Source organism: Lissotriton vulgaris, chromosome 5 (assembly GCF_964263255.1).
Source record: "Lissotriton vulgaris chromosome 5, aLisVul1.2, whole genome shotgun sequence".
NCBI classification, from domain to species: Eukaryota; Metazoa; Chordata; class Amphibia; order Caudata; family Salamandridae; genus Lissotriton; species Lissotriton vulgaris.
In genome coordinates this window covers 750,525,380-750,542,953 of record NC_141693.1, presented here as the reverse complement: position 1 = coordinate 750,542,953, position 17,574 = coordinate 750,525,380, and the positions used below count along the sequence as shown (strand labels likewise).

At 49.9% G+C, this 17,574-nt stretch overlaps 1 protein-coding gene across 1 annotated transcript in view; it reads right to left on the bottom strand.

Annotated features, from left to right (window-relative positions):
- Nucleotides 1-3,895: 3,895 nt before the first annotated feature.
- Nucleotides 3,896-17,574, bottom strand: part of LOC147711498 (phospholipase A2, membrane associated-like) — a 242,854-nt gene continuing 229,175 nt past the window's right edge. The window contains exon 4 of the mRNA XM_086920194.1: nt 3,896-4,128. Coding sequence (XP_086776320.1) covers nt 3,983-4,128 — 146 coding nt within the window. The 3' untranslated portion in view covers nt 3,896-3,982. The remainder of the gene's footprint in view (nt 4,129-17,574) is intronic.

Genomic DNA, 17,574 nt, shown 5'->3' with positions numbered 1-17,574 from the left:
GGGCGCGGCACCATCCCAGGGGGGGCGCGCGCTCCACTCTGATCTTCCCTTTGTGCCCGTTCCTTTGTCCCTGTGGCAGCGCGATGCAGAGACTCTCTGTGAGGGCCGGGCGATTTCCGTCAGAGTGGGGCTGCAGGGGCCTAAGAGCTGAACAAAGCTCATTAGCATGCGAATGGTCTCATAAAGAGGTGTGAAGTGCTCGAGTGCGGCTGGCTGGCTGAGTGTGTGTGTGCCCAGAAGCTGTGTCAGCCCGGGCACACACAGGCATGGTGAGATGAAGAGGGAGAGGGAGGGAGGAAGGAGACAGAGACAGATAGACAGAGGGAGAGCGAGGGAGGGAGACAGGCAGACAGAGGGGGAGCGAGGGAGGGAGACAGAGGCTGACAGAGCGAGAGCGAGGGAGGCAGCGCGAGGGAGAGCGAGGGAGACTGAGGCAGACAGGGAGAGCTAGGGAGAGTGAGGGAGGGAGACATGCAGACAGAGGGAGAGCGAGGGAGGGAGACAGGCAGACAGAGGGAGAGCGAGGGAGGGAGACAGGCAGACAGAGGGAGAGTGAGCGAGGGAGACAGAGGCAGACAGAGGGAGAGCGAGGGAGACAGAGGCAGACAGGGAGAGTGAGGGAGGGAGACATGCAGACAGAGGGAGAGCGAGGGAGGGAGACAGGCAGACAGAGGGAGAGCGAGGGAAGGAGACAGGCAGACAGAGGGAGAGGGAGAGCGAGGGAGGCAGAGTGAGGGAGGCATAGTGAGAGAGAGCGAGGGAGACAGAGGGAGAGCGAGGGAGGCATAGCGAGGAGACATAAGGAGAGCGAGGGAGACAGAGGCAGCTAGAGGGAGAGCGAGGGATGTCGGGTGGAGCCGGCCACCAGACGTCTGTTATGTTGCCATGTGGGTGAATAGATGTATGGGTGGAGTGGTGGATGTATGGGTGGAGTGATGGGTGGAATGGTGGATGAGTGGGTGACATGGTGGATGTATGGGTGGGGGGGTGGATGGATGAGTGAGGGGATGGATGGATGGGTGAAGGGGTGGATGGATGGTGGGAGAGAGGATGGATGCATGAGTGGAGGGTTGGATGGGAGTGGATGGATGTGTGTATGGTTGGAAGGGTAGATGGATGGGTGGAGGGATGGATGGATCAGTGAAATGGTGGATGGATCGATGGGGGGTGGATGGTGGACGAGTCGGTGGGTGGATGGATGAGAGAGGTGATGGATGGATGGATTGATGTATTGATGGGTGAAGGGGTGAATGAATGGATGGATGGATGAGTGAAGGGGTGGATGTGGGGATGGATGGATGATTGAGGAGGGTGGATGGAGAGGGGGATGGATGGAGGAGTGAAGGGGTGGGGGAGAGGTCAATGGATGGATTCATGAGTGGATGAGTGGATGGATGAGTGGGTGGATGGGTGAAGGGTGGATGGAGGGATGGGTGGCTGGGTGAGGGGGGAATGGAGAGAGGGGGAGGATGGATGGATGGATGAGTGAGGACATGGATGAATGATTGGCAGAGTGGATGGGCAGGTGTGTGCATAGATGGGTGAGGAGAGGAGCATGGAGATGGATGGGTCAGAGAGTGCATGCATGAGTGGGGGGGGGTGGAGAGCGGGAGGGATGGATGGGTGGGTGGATGGATGAGTGGGGGGTTGAGTGGGTGGACGGATGAGTGACTTGGTGGATGGATGAGTGGGTGGGGGGATGGCTGGATGGGTGAGAGGGTGGGTGGTTGGATGGATGAGTGAGTGGATGGATGGGTGGAGGAGTGGATGGATGGGTGGAAGAGTGGATGGATGAATGAAGGAGTGGATGGATGCATGAATGGAGGAGTGGGTGGATGAGTGGGAGGGTAGCTTGGGTGAAGGGGTGAGTGGCTGGATGGATGAGTGGGTGGATGGATGGGTGGAAGAGTGGATGGATTGGTGAGGGGATGGATTGGGTGAAGGGATGGATGGATGATGGATGGATGGGTGAGGGGGTGGATGGAGTGACGGATGGGTGAGATGATGGATGGAGGGATGGATGGTGGATGGGTTTGCAAGTGGTTGAAGGGGTTTGAATGTGGATGGGGCACAGATGGAGGGAAGGAATGAATGGTGGGGGAGTTGGTGGATGACAAGGTGTACATGATGGATGGGGAGGGTTGTGATGACTTCCTTTGCCTTGGAGGATTGTGTTTTGAGCTGTGTGGTACGCCTCTGTCGTTTCGCCACACCCACTCACAGGCCTGCAGTTTCCTAGGCACTCTTGTTGTGTTGAGCATTGTTTGCCGGATATGGCCCGTGGTGTGCGCGTTGCAGTCGATCATGTGATGTGCCGGATTCCCGAGGTTTCGGTCGGGTGGTGGGGGGGCCCAACATCTGGGGGAATTCAGCTGGGGGGGCTCAACCTGGAAAAGTTTGAATACCTCTGCTGTAAGGCTTAAAGAGCCATGAAAGAAGGGCAGATGGCGGCTGCGCACATCCACGCTCGCATGAACGCAAGCTAGAGGCCAGCCAGCAGCACTTTGAAAACTCATCTACTAAAGTCTCTCCGTGCAGCACATTCGCTGGGCCAGCGAGACCTAAAAACGAAAACCAATTACCTTGTCCTCGCTGCATTGCCGATTTCCTGTGTTATACTTGATTTTCCCACGTGAAATTCTGCCTTATTCTTTTGTGGTGTATAATTGTCTATGGCAATGTACCAGACTGTTTACATGGCCAGGATTGGAATAAAATATTAAGATGCTGTTAGGAGTCTCTAAGGAATGGGTTGGTGTCAGAGTGTGTTGTATGACAGAGGCATGCATGGCTAAAACACTTGTGCCTCTACAACGCTGTCCCAACCATGCATGCCTTTACCATATAATTTTGTGTGTGAAGATGTGACTGGTAAAGGGATGTGTGGTAAAAACCATACCCCTGCCCTGAGCCCTAAAAACGACCCTGACCCCCCCTGAGCACTAAACACCAACCTGACCCCTCCTGTTCCCTAAAAACTTCCCAACCCCCTAGAACTAAACACTACCCCGACTCCCCCAGAGCCATTAACACTAACCCAACCCCCCTGAGCCCTAAACACTACCCTGACCCCCGAGACCTAAATAGTACTCGACCCCCTAGAACCTACAAAACTACCCGACCCCCCTGGGCCCTCAAAACTACTCCAACACCTGTGAGCCCTAAAAGCTACCCCAACCCTTAAAACTACGCCCACCCCCAAAACTTGGCCCCATCCCCACTTACCATACTGTGGGGCATATTAGCAAGAACCTCGTTAAAATTATTGCTGTTTTAGCGGCAGGAAACTGCCGCTAAAACGAAGATAATGGGCTTGCTAATATGCGTTATAGAATTCCAATAGTAGCCAGGTTAGATGTCCTGCACATCTAACCTGGGCTTCTATTGGACTTTTACAGCGTATATTAGCCAGCCCATTATCGCCGTTTTAGCTGCAGTTTCCTGCTGCTAAAACTGCGATAATTTTAGTGAGGTTCTTGCTAATATGCCCCTTTGTTCTCTCCCGATCATTCCTCTTCATGCCTCCGCCATTCCCAGCATCCAGATCGCGTACTGCCTTAACCAGGCATATTAAGGCATATGCATGGTTAAGGCAAGTGTGGTTTCGCTTGTGGGGAAACAGCACATGTGACTCAGCCCGTGTTACAAAGGCCATTGCCTGTGAGAGTGGAATGCTCATTCGGGTATGGAGGCTTGTTTGAGGAAGTCGGGGATCCTCTAGGAGAGGTGCCGGCTGATAGAAAACCTGGTTACAAGAGGTGTGGTAAAGGCAACATTTGACGTACTTCTCAAGGCTTATAATCCACATTCTACTGCCTTGCGGCCTACCTCCTACATGAGGAATCATGCATACCTCTAACAAAGATTTACAGAATAACAAGTCTGGCAGAGCTTTATGCTTGAATTCTTTATATTTAGGTCCTCGGATTACTGTTGATTATCCTTTTACAGAACAATGTTGATTAACAATGAAAATGGGAATTCAGCACACAGGCCTGCTCCCCCTGCAAGTAAAATTTGGCTTAAAGGTGTATTTCCAATTATAGGTCTTCCTGTTTGTCTTGAAGCAAAACGCTGCTGTCTTGTCACATTCACAAGCTTGTCGTCCACAATCATTTGAGGAGCCTCCTGTAGCAAAGCAAAACAACATGAAGTCATTTGAGAACCTTACTTGAAAGTTCAAGTCATTACAAACATCAGCAAATAGGGCACTTTGCGGCTCCTAAGGAGACCGTTATACACTGAGCTTAAACATACTCAAGAAAGCAAGGGAAAAAGTGAGTCCCAGAACATGTTTGGTGCTTCCTTGGGGGCATATTAGTGCAGTTGATATAGACAACTACACGAAGTATGGATAGTAGTTACACTGGCTTTAAATAGAAATACACTTTGAAAAGCAAAGAAGGTTTACTTGCAAATTGTCGGTTTGAATTTCTAAATTTTTTATAATAGTCCTAGCTCCTGGAAAAAGTTTTGTTATCAGTTCAATAAGGATAGAATTATTTATAGAATGGAAAAACAGGATGAGAAACTGCTTAGTGCCAGATATATTAATGTTCGATTTGCAAAAAGCAGTCTTATTTTGTGCACTAAGGTTTTGCAAATCGAATAAGATTTTGCAATAACCTATGTACTTGTCGACCGGTGTACAAAATAAGAAATCGCAATCGGTCATAGAATGATCTGTATAGCTAATAATATTTAGGCAATTCACCATTTACCACCCCCTGCGACTGGCTGCATTCACAAGGACGGTGTGTTGCGATAGACAACAGACTAAGATTACATTCCAAAACAGAGAACAAGGACCCCTTCTACTTTGCGAATCAGTTACCATCCCAAATATGAAATTTGTCATTGATCAATAGTTTGAGACTGGCACTGGGGTTGCAAACCATTGATTCATACCATATCAGCTCACAGTTTGGAAGGAATGTCTATTTCATGCCCCTCACAATTCGCAAATCGATATAGATCGCTAACCCCATTTTGCCATTCCGAAAAAACGTTTTCATATTGAAGACTAGGGGGACTACATTTTATAGATGCGAGCGCTGTGATTTTGCTACATACAGGGTTGCACCCAGAGAATCCCATAGTAAAGTGGGCTTTTCATATTTAAGAGCTCACTAAGCTAACATCAGTTATGGTGAGCAATAGATGCAGCACATGGAATTTGCACAGTTGGCTTTATGTATTTCAGACCCATTAAGAAGAAGTGGTATTGAGCTTCAGCTGGACTGTGCTCACATTTTACTTGAGTCTTATTATGTCTTGAAATCAGACTACTGATTACTGTGCTCAGTATTTTCATTTTGACTAGAGTTTGTCTGTTAATGCTGTGTGTGCTTTCAAACAGGGAACATTCTAGTGTCTGAGATGCAGAGAATATGTATTGTATTGTATTGTATTTAGTTATTTGTAACGCGCAACTGTCACCCTACGGGTATCCTGGCGCCCAAACAGGAAGTAATCAGATGGTAATCAGATGGTAAACAATACACTAGCTGTCATGACATATAGACCGGCCGCCAGAGCTATTAAATAGAGTCAGGGGGATTATACTTTGGCGAACAGCCAGGTTTTCAGGCTCCTTCTGAAACCCAGTGAGGTGTCGATCTGTCTGATGTTTTGGGGAAGCTCGTTCCACAGCCTAGAGGCAGAGGTACAGAACGCTCTGCCTCCCATCCTCGTTCTCCTGATCCTGGTAGTAGCTGCCAGACTCTGGCTAGCAGAGCGCAGGGACCTGGAAGGACTATACCAGGAGAGCCTTTCCTGTAGAGGGATAGGTCCTGTGTTGTGCAAGGCTCTGTACACGATACATAGGGACTTGAAGGCAACTCTACTCCCGATTGGCAACCAGTGTAGATCTCTTAGCGCCGACGTAGTGGAAGAACTGCGAGGTCTTTTGAGTGCCAGCTTGGCCGCTATAGACTGGACCCTCTGGAGCCCCTGTAGGATATATAGGGGGGCCCCTAGATATAAAGAGTTACAATAGTCCAGTCTGGCCAGAATCACACTCCTAACTACTAGTGGTCTAGATTCGTCAGGCAGGAGGGGCAAAATCTGTCTGAGTGCCTTCAACAATCCATAACAGACACTGATGGTTTTATTGGTCTGAGAGGTCATTTGGAGATCCGCATCAAACAGTACCCCTAGATTGTGCACGGTCTTAACTGGGATGCAAGGTTCTGCTCCCGGCGCGAGCCTAATCTCATGGGAGGGTTGTTGACTCAGCTTGGCTGACGAACAGTAGACAACCTCTGTCTTCCCCTCATTAAATTGAAGGGAGTTTATTGTCAACCATCTGGACACCTTGTTCATGCAGTTCTGGAAGGTCTCCATGGTCACCGCCTGTCTTCCTTCTAAGGAGAACACCAATTGTGTGTCATCGGCGTAGTTTATCAGATCTATGCCGAAGGATTTGATCATGGGGATCAGGGGCTGCAGATAAAGATTAAGAAGAATAGGGCTGATCGAGGAGCCCTGAGGTACTCCATGACTGACCAGGGACTTGGGCGATGAAAAGGGTGCTAGGGTTACCACCTGTTGTCTACCTGTCAAGTAGGATTGTATCCACCTCAGGGCTTTGCCCTTCACGCCCATTTTGTCCAGCCGGCTTAGCAGAACTGCATGGCTGACCGTATCGAATGCGGCCGACATGTCCAACAGCACCAAGACTGAGGAGTTGCCATTGTCGGCTCGCATTCGGAGGGTGTCCAACATGGTTGCCAATGCAGTTTCTGTTCTGTGGCCTGGGCGGAAGCCAAATTGGTCCTTGTCCAAAAGACAGTTATCTTCCAGATAACCTGACAAGGATCTACTGACCACCTTCTCCAAAATTTTTATCGGATAGGGCAGGAGGGAGATGGGCCTAAAATGCGCCGGGATAGTAGGGTCCAGCGAAGGCTTCTTAAGCAGGGGGGTAACAACTGCCTGTTTCCATGCTTCCGGCACTATGCCTTCTTCGAGAGATTGGCAACAGATCTGATGCATCCAGGGGAACAACTCTGGCCCATATTCTTTCCAGATCCTGTGCGGAAGGGGGTCTAGAGGGGACCCAGATGATACATTCTGGGCCAGTCTAAGAAAGAGCTCTTCTGTAAGAGGGGTGAAATTTTCCAGTGATGACAATATTGGTAAGGGTTCCTCTTCTTCTATCTGTACCTCTGCATCTTTGCAGCTATCCCTTTCCTCCTTCAGCCCCCCCACAATTTTAGCGATCTTTTCCTGAAAGTAGATCGCAATCTCATCACAAAGTTCTTGTGTAGCAACCACCTTATTACTCGTGCAGGTGGGATGTGAGAGATCCCTTATTATGTTAAAAAGGGTTTTAGTACTGTTAGGGGACTGAAGAATAGTAGTGGCATAGAAGAGTGCCTTAGCTTTGGCGATGGCTCCTTTGTATTTAGCCTGTTCCACTTTCAGCTGTTTTTTGTCCATCTCTGAATAATGTCTTCGCCATTTCTTTTCTGCCTGTCGGCGTGCATTGCGTAGGGATTTCAGCTCCTCATTAAACCAGGGGGCAGATGGTTTCATCTTATTTTTTATAGTTTTCAGGGGGGCAATTCTATCCAGGGTCTTTATGATGTAATTACAGTATTTTTGATAGTTCAGGTCTACCGATTCCTTTGGATCATAGGAAACATTGTTCATAAAAATAGGCTTTGTTTTATCCTTCGGTAATTTAGACCAGTTCCGTCCCTTCCTATAGGTTACCGGTCGTTCATTTCTGTTCCCCTCAGTAGATATGGAGATCTCGAAGTGGATAAGGGAGTGATCGGTCCAGTGCTGAGGTAGGATATCAACCATCCTAGTCTCAGTCTTGTTGGCGAAAACCATATCTAGGATGTGTCCCCCTGAATGGGTTGGTTTCTGTACCAACTGATCCAGACCCCAGTTTCCGCAGTTGTCCTTCAGATCCCTCAGGTGGCTCCCCAGGGACCCGTTGTCCCATAGGTTAAAATCTCCTCAATCATCAAGGAATGATGGGGTGATTCAACTGAAAGGTGTGCATGTTATACAACTGGAGGTCAGTCAGAAGGAGGGGAGCGCTGTAAATGAGAAGGAGCTGTTCCATCAAGTCTCAGGAGGAGTATTCCATCATGTAGTCCTGAGGTAATTTTGATTTTAGAAACCTCCCAGGGTCCCCTCTTGTGAGAGGGATCCTAGAGTCCTAGATCGTTTACTCAATTTGGTAGGACCTATGCTTATGCTTAAGTGTGGCAGTGCGATTAAAGCTGGACCCTGTAATCACATTACTATAGGCGAACCCACAGGATCATAAATTGGACAACATGAACAAAGGTTAACACCAGATGAAGACATATAAGGCAGTTGGTAGGAGACAGTGAATGAGGGCATGTGATGTGATTACTGTCCCCCCCCATGTGATGTGAAGTGACTGTTCACTTAGAAAGCCAGCGCAACCCTCAACATAGTATAGTGACACAAAGGGTCTGATGCAGTCTCAATGATACCACCTAAAAAGGAATATAATATGCCTTATTTAGAGTTTGACAGACAGGTTACTGCATTACAAGCATGACAGATACCCAATCTGCCTTATTACAAGTGCCATTGTATATAATGCACTTATAATAAGTGTTAGACCTGGCACCTTGGTGTGAGTCTCCCTTCTACTTTTTGCTGATGTGCCTCATGTGTTTTGCTGATGTTAGCTGCTGAGGGCACTGTGCCACTGCCAATCAGTGCCATAGTGCAAGTGCTCCCTATGAAAAGTGTATATATGATCAGTTTCCATGATTGGCTTATTTGATTTACTGTCAGTCTCTAGTACAGTGCACCAGGAGTGCCAGGGCTTGTAAATACAAATGCTGCTGGTGGGCTTGCAGCACTGGTTGTGCCACCCACAGAAGTGGCCTGGTAAAATATGTCTAAGGTCTGCCATTGCAGAACCTGCGTGCAGTCTGGTACTGTCATGCTGACTGGACAAGGGCACCTCCTTGACAGTCCCTAAACCTTCCCTTAACTTCATATTAGTCACCCCTATAGTAGGGCAAAGGGCAGGATGCATTGTAAGTATAAGGTAGGACAAGCCCTGATGTGTGTGGCCTGTCCTAATAGTGAATTACAGCCATTTTAGTTTTTCCCTATTGTAAGGCTACCTCTTCTCATAGGCCAGAATGGGCTGCTGGAATTATTACATCATATAATCCCCGCAGGCTCAGGGAACATGGTAGAAAGTCAAGTTTAGTATACCTGAACTCAGAATAATAAAATACATCTTTTAGTAAAGTTTATTTTAATATTCTGTGTTTGGAAATACTACTTTTGGAAAGTTAGTATTTGCTTGCCTAACCATTTCAGCCCGCCTCTGCTCTGATGTGTATCTGCTGTCTGGTTTCTGTGTGTGACAGCGCTGGGGAATTCCAGGAGACAGGCTGGGGCTGACAGGTGGCGAATAGAGAGATTACACCAGGATGGGGTAGGGGGAGTGCCCCTTGACTCTGAATGGGGCTGTGCTCTGCCACCTCAATGCTGGCTCCGCCCCCTGGGGAGCGGCTGATGTCTCTGCCCTGCACCTTGTGAAGAGAGAGGGGAAGACTGTCAACAGAGTACTCCTGGACTGTACTTGTCACCACAATGCTGGCTCCACCTCTTGCGGCGCGTCTGATGTCCCTGCCCTGCTCACTGAAAGGATAAGCCAGAGTCTGAAAAACAAAGTGCTCAGGGACTGGACTGGATTAGGCAAAGCCCCCCCTGGCCTGCAAGAACAAAGGACTTTTTGTATAAAACTAGGAGCCCTGCTCCTAAGAAATCAGATCCTGCTTTGAACCAAGAAGAAACCTCTGCCTGAGGAGAAGGAACCGGGAAAGCTGAAGGAGGAAGACTGTCCCTATCCTGGGGGACTGGCCTGCAGTGGTTGCCTTGCTGCCAAAGGAGAGGAAGAACTTCCCAAAGACTTGCTATTTTTTTCAACAAAAGACTTGTGCTTCAATCAAAAGATCTCCAAGGGCTTGGAAGTGAGCATGCCCCCTGAACTGAGCCCAAGGACCATTGGGCTCTTCTCCCACCTTTGCTGAGAGTTGCTGGACTGCCTGTGTCCTTGCCCGCTGGAGCCGTCGCTGAATGCGCCTCAAAACCCTGCCGCCCTAAAAGCCTGTGCTGTGCCGCCCGACACCGCGTGGCCCCACTTATTTCTGAGCCGGAGTCCGCACCGTATCCTGACTGGGCCGCACTGCACAGTGCTCTCTCTCCCCTCCTGAGTGAGACGCATTGCCACCGTCTCCAGCCACCACGGACCAGCCAGCTTGTGTCCTGCAAGGTACGGCCCGTACGCCGTAAGCGTACCGAACCGCATTCTTCCGCTCCAGAAGCGGCGCCGCATTAGGATCCGCCAAGTACGTCTCGTACTTACTGCCGAAGTGCCGACCGCTGCTTCAGGAAACAAAGGTACAGCTCGGACACCGCCCTATGCTCCGGACTTAGCCGCACCCCCCTGAGGTCCCGCTCCAGCCGGACATCACGACTTCTGCCACGAGCCGGACCGGCATCAGAAGTGCTGCCGATCAACGTCCCGAGTACGCCGCTTACCCGCGCATTGTCCGTAGGGAATTCTCCAAGCAGGTACTGTGCATAGCTCGCACCAAAGGGTGCCCGCCTCAGACCGGAGAGTCCGCTTCACTGTTAGACTCGTTTTTGTCCATTTTCCACCACCAGGAGAGTCACACCATGAGGTACGAGCCGCGTAGAACTAAGAACTAAGCATAGACTCTTTTCCCAGCAACAGTATTGTGCACATTTGAAACTTTATTATTATGGTCTTGTATTAAGTCTGCATAGAGATATATATTTACATAAAGTATACTTATTTTTATAAATCCAAGACTGGTGTCCATTTATGGTGCATTCCTGAGTTACTGTGTATGGTCATAAATGCTTAGCTACTAAACGCCCTGAAGTTTAGCCTTGTCTGCTCGCGCCACACTACCTAGAGGGTGAGCAGGGGTTATTTTTAGGAGTAGGGGCCATATGTAGGTAAAACATGAATACCGATTCCATAATACCGAATTTTACCGATTCGGTATTAAGGAATTGGTAAATGCGATGTAGATAAAAAATCGGTAAACATTACCAATTCGTTAAAAATCGGTAAAAAATACCGATTTGGTAAGAAAAAAAATACAGAAAAACCAATACCGATTCGGAATTACAGAATTCATTACCGAATAGGTAAATGCCGATTCGGTAATTCAAAAATTCGTAATACGATGAATCAGCCGATCCTGTGTCACCCAATCACGTCCCATACAGGAAGTGGCCACACCGAGGCCGCTGCACAGGACCTGGAGCTCACTGTGAGGCAGGCAGGTGAGCTGAGGAGCCAGCAGCAACAGAGCCTCTTAGCTACAAACAATAACAAAAAAGAAAACAGCATTGAAATAGCAAGCCAGGACATGGAGAAGGAGGGAAGTGGGAGGAAAAGAAAGCTGAAGTTCAGTGACAAGGAGCTGGAAGTACTGAGCCAGGACGTCAGTCAGGACTATCACAGGCTGTTTGGTATGCAGTCCCTCCATGTGCCCGAGTCTCAAAAGAGGCAGATCTGGATTGGCATTCAGGACAAAATAAATGCCATAGGTGTGACCCAGCGTACCATTGAGGACATCAGGAAGAGGTGGTATGACCACTGGAAGACAGTGAAAGCAAGGATTGCAGAGAGGCAGAGGCAGGCTGGCAAAACAGGTGGAGGAAAGAACAAAGCACCAGCACCAACACCACTGGAACTGATGGTGGAGTCCACCCTCCAGCCGTAGAGTGTGAGTGGCGTGGGAGACGCAGAAAGCTCTGCCAGAGCAGCAAGGAAACAAGGTAAGACGCATGCCCAGCATGCTGTGCTACCCCCTCCCCAATCCCAATCCCCATAGTGGCATTGGGGCTCCTACTCCACTCCATGTCTTACCCATTACCTGCTATGCATTTTGGCAGATGTAGTTAGAGGGAACTGATGTATAGGACAGTCAGGCTAGCAAACACAATAGCATGTTAAAGCAATTAGCAATGTCAGGACAAACACTGTGATCTGTAGGCATGATGTTTAATGTAATTCAAATGCAGACAGAGCAGTGAGTATATCTACATTTGTGTCATTACAGGCGAGACATCTCGCAGAGCTGCAGAGGGGAGAAGAGCAAAGACAGCCAGGCCAGAAGGGAGGCAACATGAGGAAGAGAGCATGCCTGCAGGGACCACAAGCTCTGCGCAACCACCAAATCCTCCATCACACGCATCACCACAGCGCCAGGGAACGCCACCATCCCCTCATACCCAGTCCCCCCTGCGACGATCACCAACACCACCACCACCACAGTCACGCAGGAGGCATGCAGTGGCCACCCTCCAGCAGATGGAGGAGTCGTCGGAGAGCACAGGGGGCCAACAGACTCCAATCCATGAGGGAGGCAACATGGAGAGGGCTGTTACTCCATCTGAGGGCCCCCACAGTTCATCCAGACGCCGCAGGGCAAGGCCGGACAGTCATGAAGCATCCGGACTGGGTGAAAGTGTGTTTGCTGGACTGGAAGGCAACATGCTGAAGGTCCAGCGCCTGCAATGGAGAAGGATGAGATCACTGCACAGGGAGGTGGCACACATCAACAAGCACATGCACAGGATGGAAAAGGGCATCAGTGCAATGGGAGACAACATGTGTGAGGGAATGCAGAGAGTAGCAACCTCTGTGGACAACCTCTGCAGCCAGCTGGAGCAGGACCGTCTTGGCAGGCGCAGGGAGAGGCAGAGGCTCCAGGCCTATACCAAGGCCGTGAACCGGCTGGCCACTGCAACCTCACTGATGTGTTGCAGGTCCATCGCCATGCAGGAGGAGATGGCGCATTGCAGCAGGGATGTGGCCAGGGGCATGGTTTCTATGACCTCTGCTTTAGAGCTCCTGCAGAATGCGAATGCGGCCATAATGGAATGGGGGGACAGTGAGGAGGCTACCAGCCGTGGTAGCATTACGCCCTCTCCCACCAAGGGTAGGAGGCTCAGCAAATGCAATGGCGCTGCGCAGGAACAGTCTGACACTATAGACAGTGTTGCCAGGGAACGTGCACATGCTGCGCGTGGACGCAGGAAGTGGGGACCAATGCCTATTGCCAAACATTAGATGATTGATGTAACCCATGTCCAAATGGACACTGCTTACAATACTGGTGGTGTGCTTATTAAACACCATAACATAAAACTGTTACTGGCTCTGTCTCGTTACTCACTCAGAAATAGTTTGACGTTATCTCTGCCCGTCTCTGTCTCCCATCATGTTCAACTGTAACACCAGCTGCGCAGAGCTCTGGCTGAGGGTTGTCCTCGTCCTCGTCCTCAGAGTCAGTTAGTTCCACTGCTGTTCCTTTTTTTGTGGCCAGATTGTGTAGCATTGCACATGTAGCAATATTCTTGCAACATTTGATGGGGCTGTACAGACATGCCCCTCCACTTTTGTGGAGGCAACGGAATCTGCTTTTAAGCAGTCCAAATGTGCGCTCCACCACATTGCGTGTGCTCTTATGTGCCACATTGTATCTCCTCTCCCTTGGGGTGGTTGGGTTGAGATATGGTGTGAGTAGATAAGGCCGGAGGGCATATGCGCTGTCACCTATGTACAGAAGAAAGTGCCAATAATTTGTGTGGCCAATAGCTTGAGCCAAGGTGTACATCAGGGTGTGTTACATTGACCGACCTAGTAGGTATCCTTCTCCAAATTCACCAGCAGCCAGACGTGTATGGATACCACTGTTCCGGAATATGTACGAGTCGTGGGTACTCCCGGGGAATTTGGCCATGATGTCAGTTATGATGTACTTGGCATCACATATCACCTGCACATTGATGGAGTGGGTGGATTTGCGGTTTCTATAAATGTATTCAGTTGCTGCAGGTGGGCAGATTGGTATATGGGTCCCATCGACGCAGCCAATGACGTGGGGGAAACGCGCAGCTTTGTCCTCTGCAGCTCCGCCTGTGTACTGGGGAAGGTAATGTAATGTTCCATTCTGTTCATCCTGGCATCCAGGAAGGTGTTGAAAAAACGGGATAGACAGCTCTGTGACACACCACCCACTGCGGCTATCACACCCTGGAAACTTCCTGATGCTAGGAGGTGCCGGCAACAGAGTACCTGGACATGGGTGGGGATTGCGTGCGCCCTTGGTGTCTGATGCTCAAGATAGGGTTTTAGGTCCCGTATTAGGTCAAGGATGGTGTGTTGGTGCAGTCTGTACCTTTCATGGATTTCAGGTTCAGTCAATTGAAACAATGTGATGTGCAGTCTGTACACCCGCTCTTCCCGTATCCAGATCCTCACTCCAGCTGCTCTCAAGCGTAGCCGCCTTGCTATGAGGTAGAGACCCGCCATTGTGTTCACACAGTTGCATTTTGGGGCTGTTTTTATACACTGCACCTGATTACCACCTGCTCAGGATAAGTGGTAAATACCGAATCGTTATTACCGAATTTGGTCAAATTCGGTAATACCAAATTTTGCTACATCGCATTTTGGGGGTTTTACCGAATCCTTATTTCCGATTCGTTATTTATTTTTTCGGTGTTCTCCAATCGGTAAATAAGGAATTGGTAATTATTTACCGATTCGTTATTACAGATGCCATTCGGATTCGGTAATACGTACATCTCACATGGCTAAATACCGGTCGATAAAGCCGATATCTACTGATTTTCGGCTTTACCGACCGGTATTTGGCCACCTACATATGGCCCTAAGTCCCTTGCCCTGACTAGAGGAGAGGGTCCCTGTTTGTCACAAGTATTCACCTGTGCCAACCAGAGACCCCCAAATCTAACATTGGAGGCAGCAGTGAGGATTTCAAATTTGCATTTATGATTTATGTACAGTAATTATTGATCACCACGTAGTGAGTTCAGACCAATAACGCAGCCACATACTAGTGATTTTTTATTATTTTTTGCGAAGAAGATTTCCATTTTTGAAAAGTTATGCCTGGCCCAAAGTCTGTAGAGGAGGCAGCATCCATAGTCTCTGGTGGAAGTGAAATGGAAGAAGTAGATTGGGAAGAAGAAAAACTTGAGAGCTACAAATGGGAGCAGCTAAGAGGTTTCTGCAAGAAGTTTGGAATTTCCTGTATTCAGAGCCTAAGGTTGCTGAACCTGGGTCAGCCCATGCGCTGGTGGTACCCAAGAAGTTCAGAGCCTTTCTACTGGGGCTGGCTCACGATGTGCCATTAGCAGGGCATTTGGGGCAGGACAAGACCTATGAACGGCTTGTCACCCACTTCTATTGGCCTCAAATGCACAGGAACTCAGATGCTCACTGTAGGACCTGCCAGACTTGCCAGGCAAGTGGTAAGAGTGGGAGGAAGCAAAGGGCTCCTCTCCAGCCATTCCCTGTAGTCAGTACCCCATTCCAGCGAGTGGGAATTGACATTGTGGGGCCACTGGACCCCAGGACAGCCATGGGCAACAGGTTTATCCTGGTCTTGGTGGATCATGCCACCCGGGATCCTGAAGCCATCCCTCTGAGGACAGTGACGGCCCTCATGGTGAGACGGGCACTGATGGGAATTTTCTCCCGAGTGGGATTCCCTCTAGAGGTGGTGTCTAACAGGGGCACCAATTTCATATCCAAGTATGTGAAATCTCATTGGCAAGAGTGTGGTGTAATCTACAAATTCACCACACCATACCACCCCCAAGGAAATGGGTTGGTTGAAAGATTCAACAGAACTCTAAAGGGCATGATTATGGGTCTGGAAGAACCCATGAGGCGTAAGTGGGACGTCCTCTTTCCATGCCTGCTCTTTGCTTACCGTGAGGTGCCACAGAAGTCTCTAGGGTTCAGCCCCTTTGAGCTCCTGTATGGCCACCCAGTAAGAGGACCTCTAAGTCTGGTCAAGGAAGGCTGGCAGCAATCTCTCAGGAAACCTCCTCAGAATGTATACAGCTACATGCTGGCCTTCAGGAACCAGACTAGGCGTTTCAGGAAATTTGCTGAGGCAAATCTGGAAGCCAGCCAGGAGGAGATGAAGCGGTGGTATGGCCAGAATTCCACTCTGGTTGAGCTGCAGCCTGGTCAAAAGTTGTGGGTCTTGGCCCCCGTGAAGCCTTGTGCGCTCCAAGATAAGTGGGCAGGCCCCTTTGAGGTTGTGGAGCGCAAGAGTCCAGTTACCTATTTGGTGGACTTGCAATCTCCCAGGAACCCCTTGAGGGTCCTGCATGTCAACCGCCTTAAGCTCCACTTGGAGAGGTCCGAAGTGGGCATGCTCTTGGCCACAGATGCTGGAATGAAGGAGGAGACTGAGCCTCTTCCTGACCTCCTGGTAGCCACAGAGCAAGATGGGTCAGTGGATGGACTTAACCTCTCACCCACCCTGACCCCTGAACAACAGAATGACGGTCGCAAGTTGCTGGGACAGTTCTCTGACCTGTTTTCCCTGGTCCTTAGTATCACTGATTGGTGCGTCCATGATGTGGATACAGGGGACAGTTCACCTGTGAAGCACAAGGCTTACCCGGTGACTGACGGAGTCAGAGCTTGCATCAAAGAGGAGGTCTCAAAGATGCTTGCTCTTGGGGTGATTGAGTCCTCCAGCAGTCCTTGGGCCAGCCCAGTGGTCTTGGTCCCGAAGGCTGCAGCGCCGGGTGCCCACCCGAACTCTGGTTTCTGTGTGGACTACAGAGGACGCAATTCAGTCACCAAGACTGACGCGCACCCCATCCCCAGAGCTGATGAGCTCATTGATCGGTTAGGGGCTGCCCGGTACCTCAGCATGTTTGATCTAATGTCTGGGTAATGGCAGATCGCCTTGACTGATGGGGCCAAAGCGAGGTCAGCATTCTCCACACAATATGGGCATTTCCAGTTCTGGGTTATGCCATTTGGGATGAAGAATGCCCCTGCAACCTTCCAGAGGTAGGTCAACCAGGTGTTGGGTGGGCTGGAGGAATTCAGCACGCCTACCTGGATGACATAGCAGTGTTCAGTGTCACGTGGAAAGAACATCTGCACCACCTCTGGGAAGTGTTGTTGGCACTGCGCAAGGCAGGCCTCACGATCAAGGCGAGTAAGTGTCAGACCGGGCAGGGTTCCGTGGTGTACTTGAAACATCTATTGGGAAGCGGCCAGGGGACGCCTCTCCAACCCTAGATTGAAACCATCCTGGCTTGGGAGCCCTCCAAGACCCAGACAGAGGTGAGGGCCTTCCTAGGACTCACTGGGTACTACAGGAGGTGTGTCAAGGGATATGGCAACATTGTTGCCTTCTTGACAGACCTGACTACCAAGAAGCAGCCCAAGAAAGTGATTTGGACTGACACCTGTCAGAAAGCCTTTGACACCCTGAAAACTGCCATGTGCATGGCACCCGTGCTCCTGGCCCCCAACGTCTCCAAAGAGTTCCTTGTGCAGACAGACGCTTCTGGGACCAATCTGTAGCCTTCATCAGTAGGAGGTTACTTCCACTGGAACAAAGGTGGAGTGCAATTGAGCGTGAGGCATTTGATGTGGTCTGGGCATTGAAGAAGCTAAGACCCTACTTGTTTGGGTCTCACTTCTGGGTTCAGACAGACCACAGGCCCCTC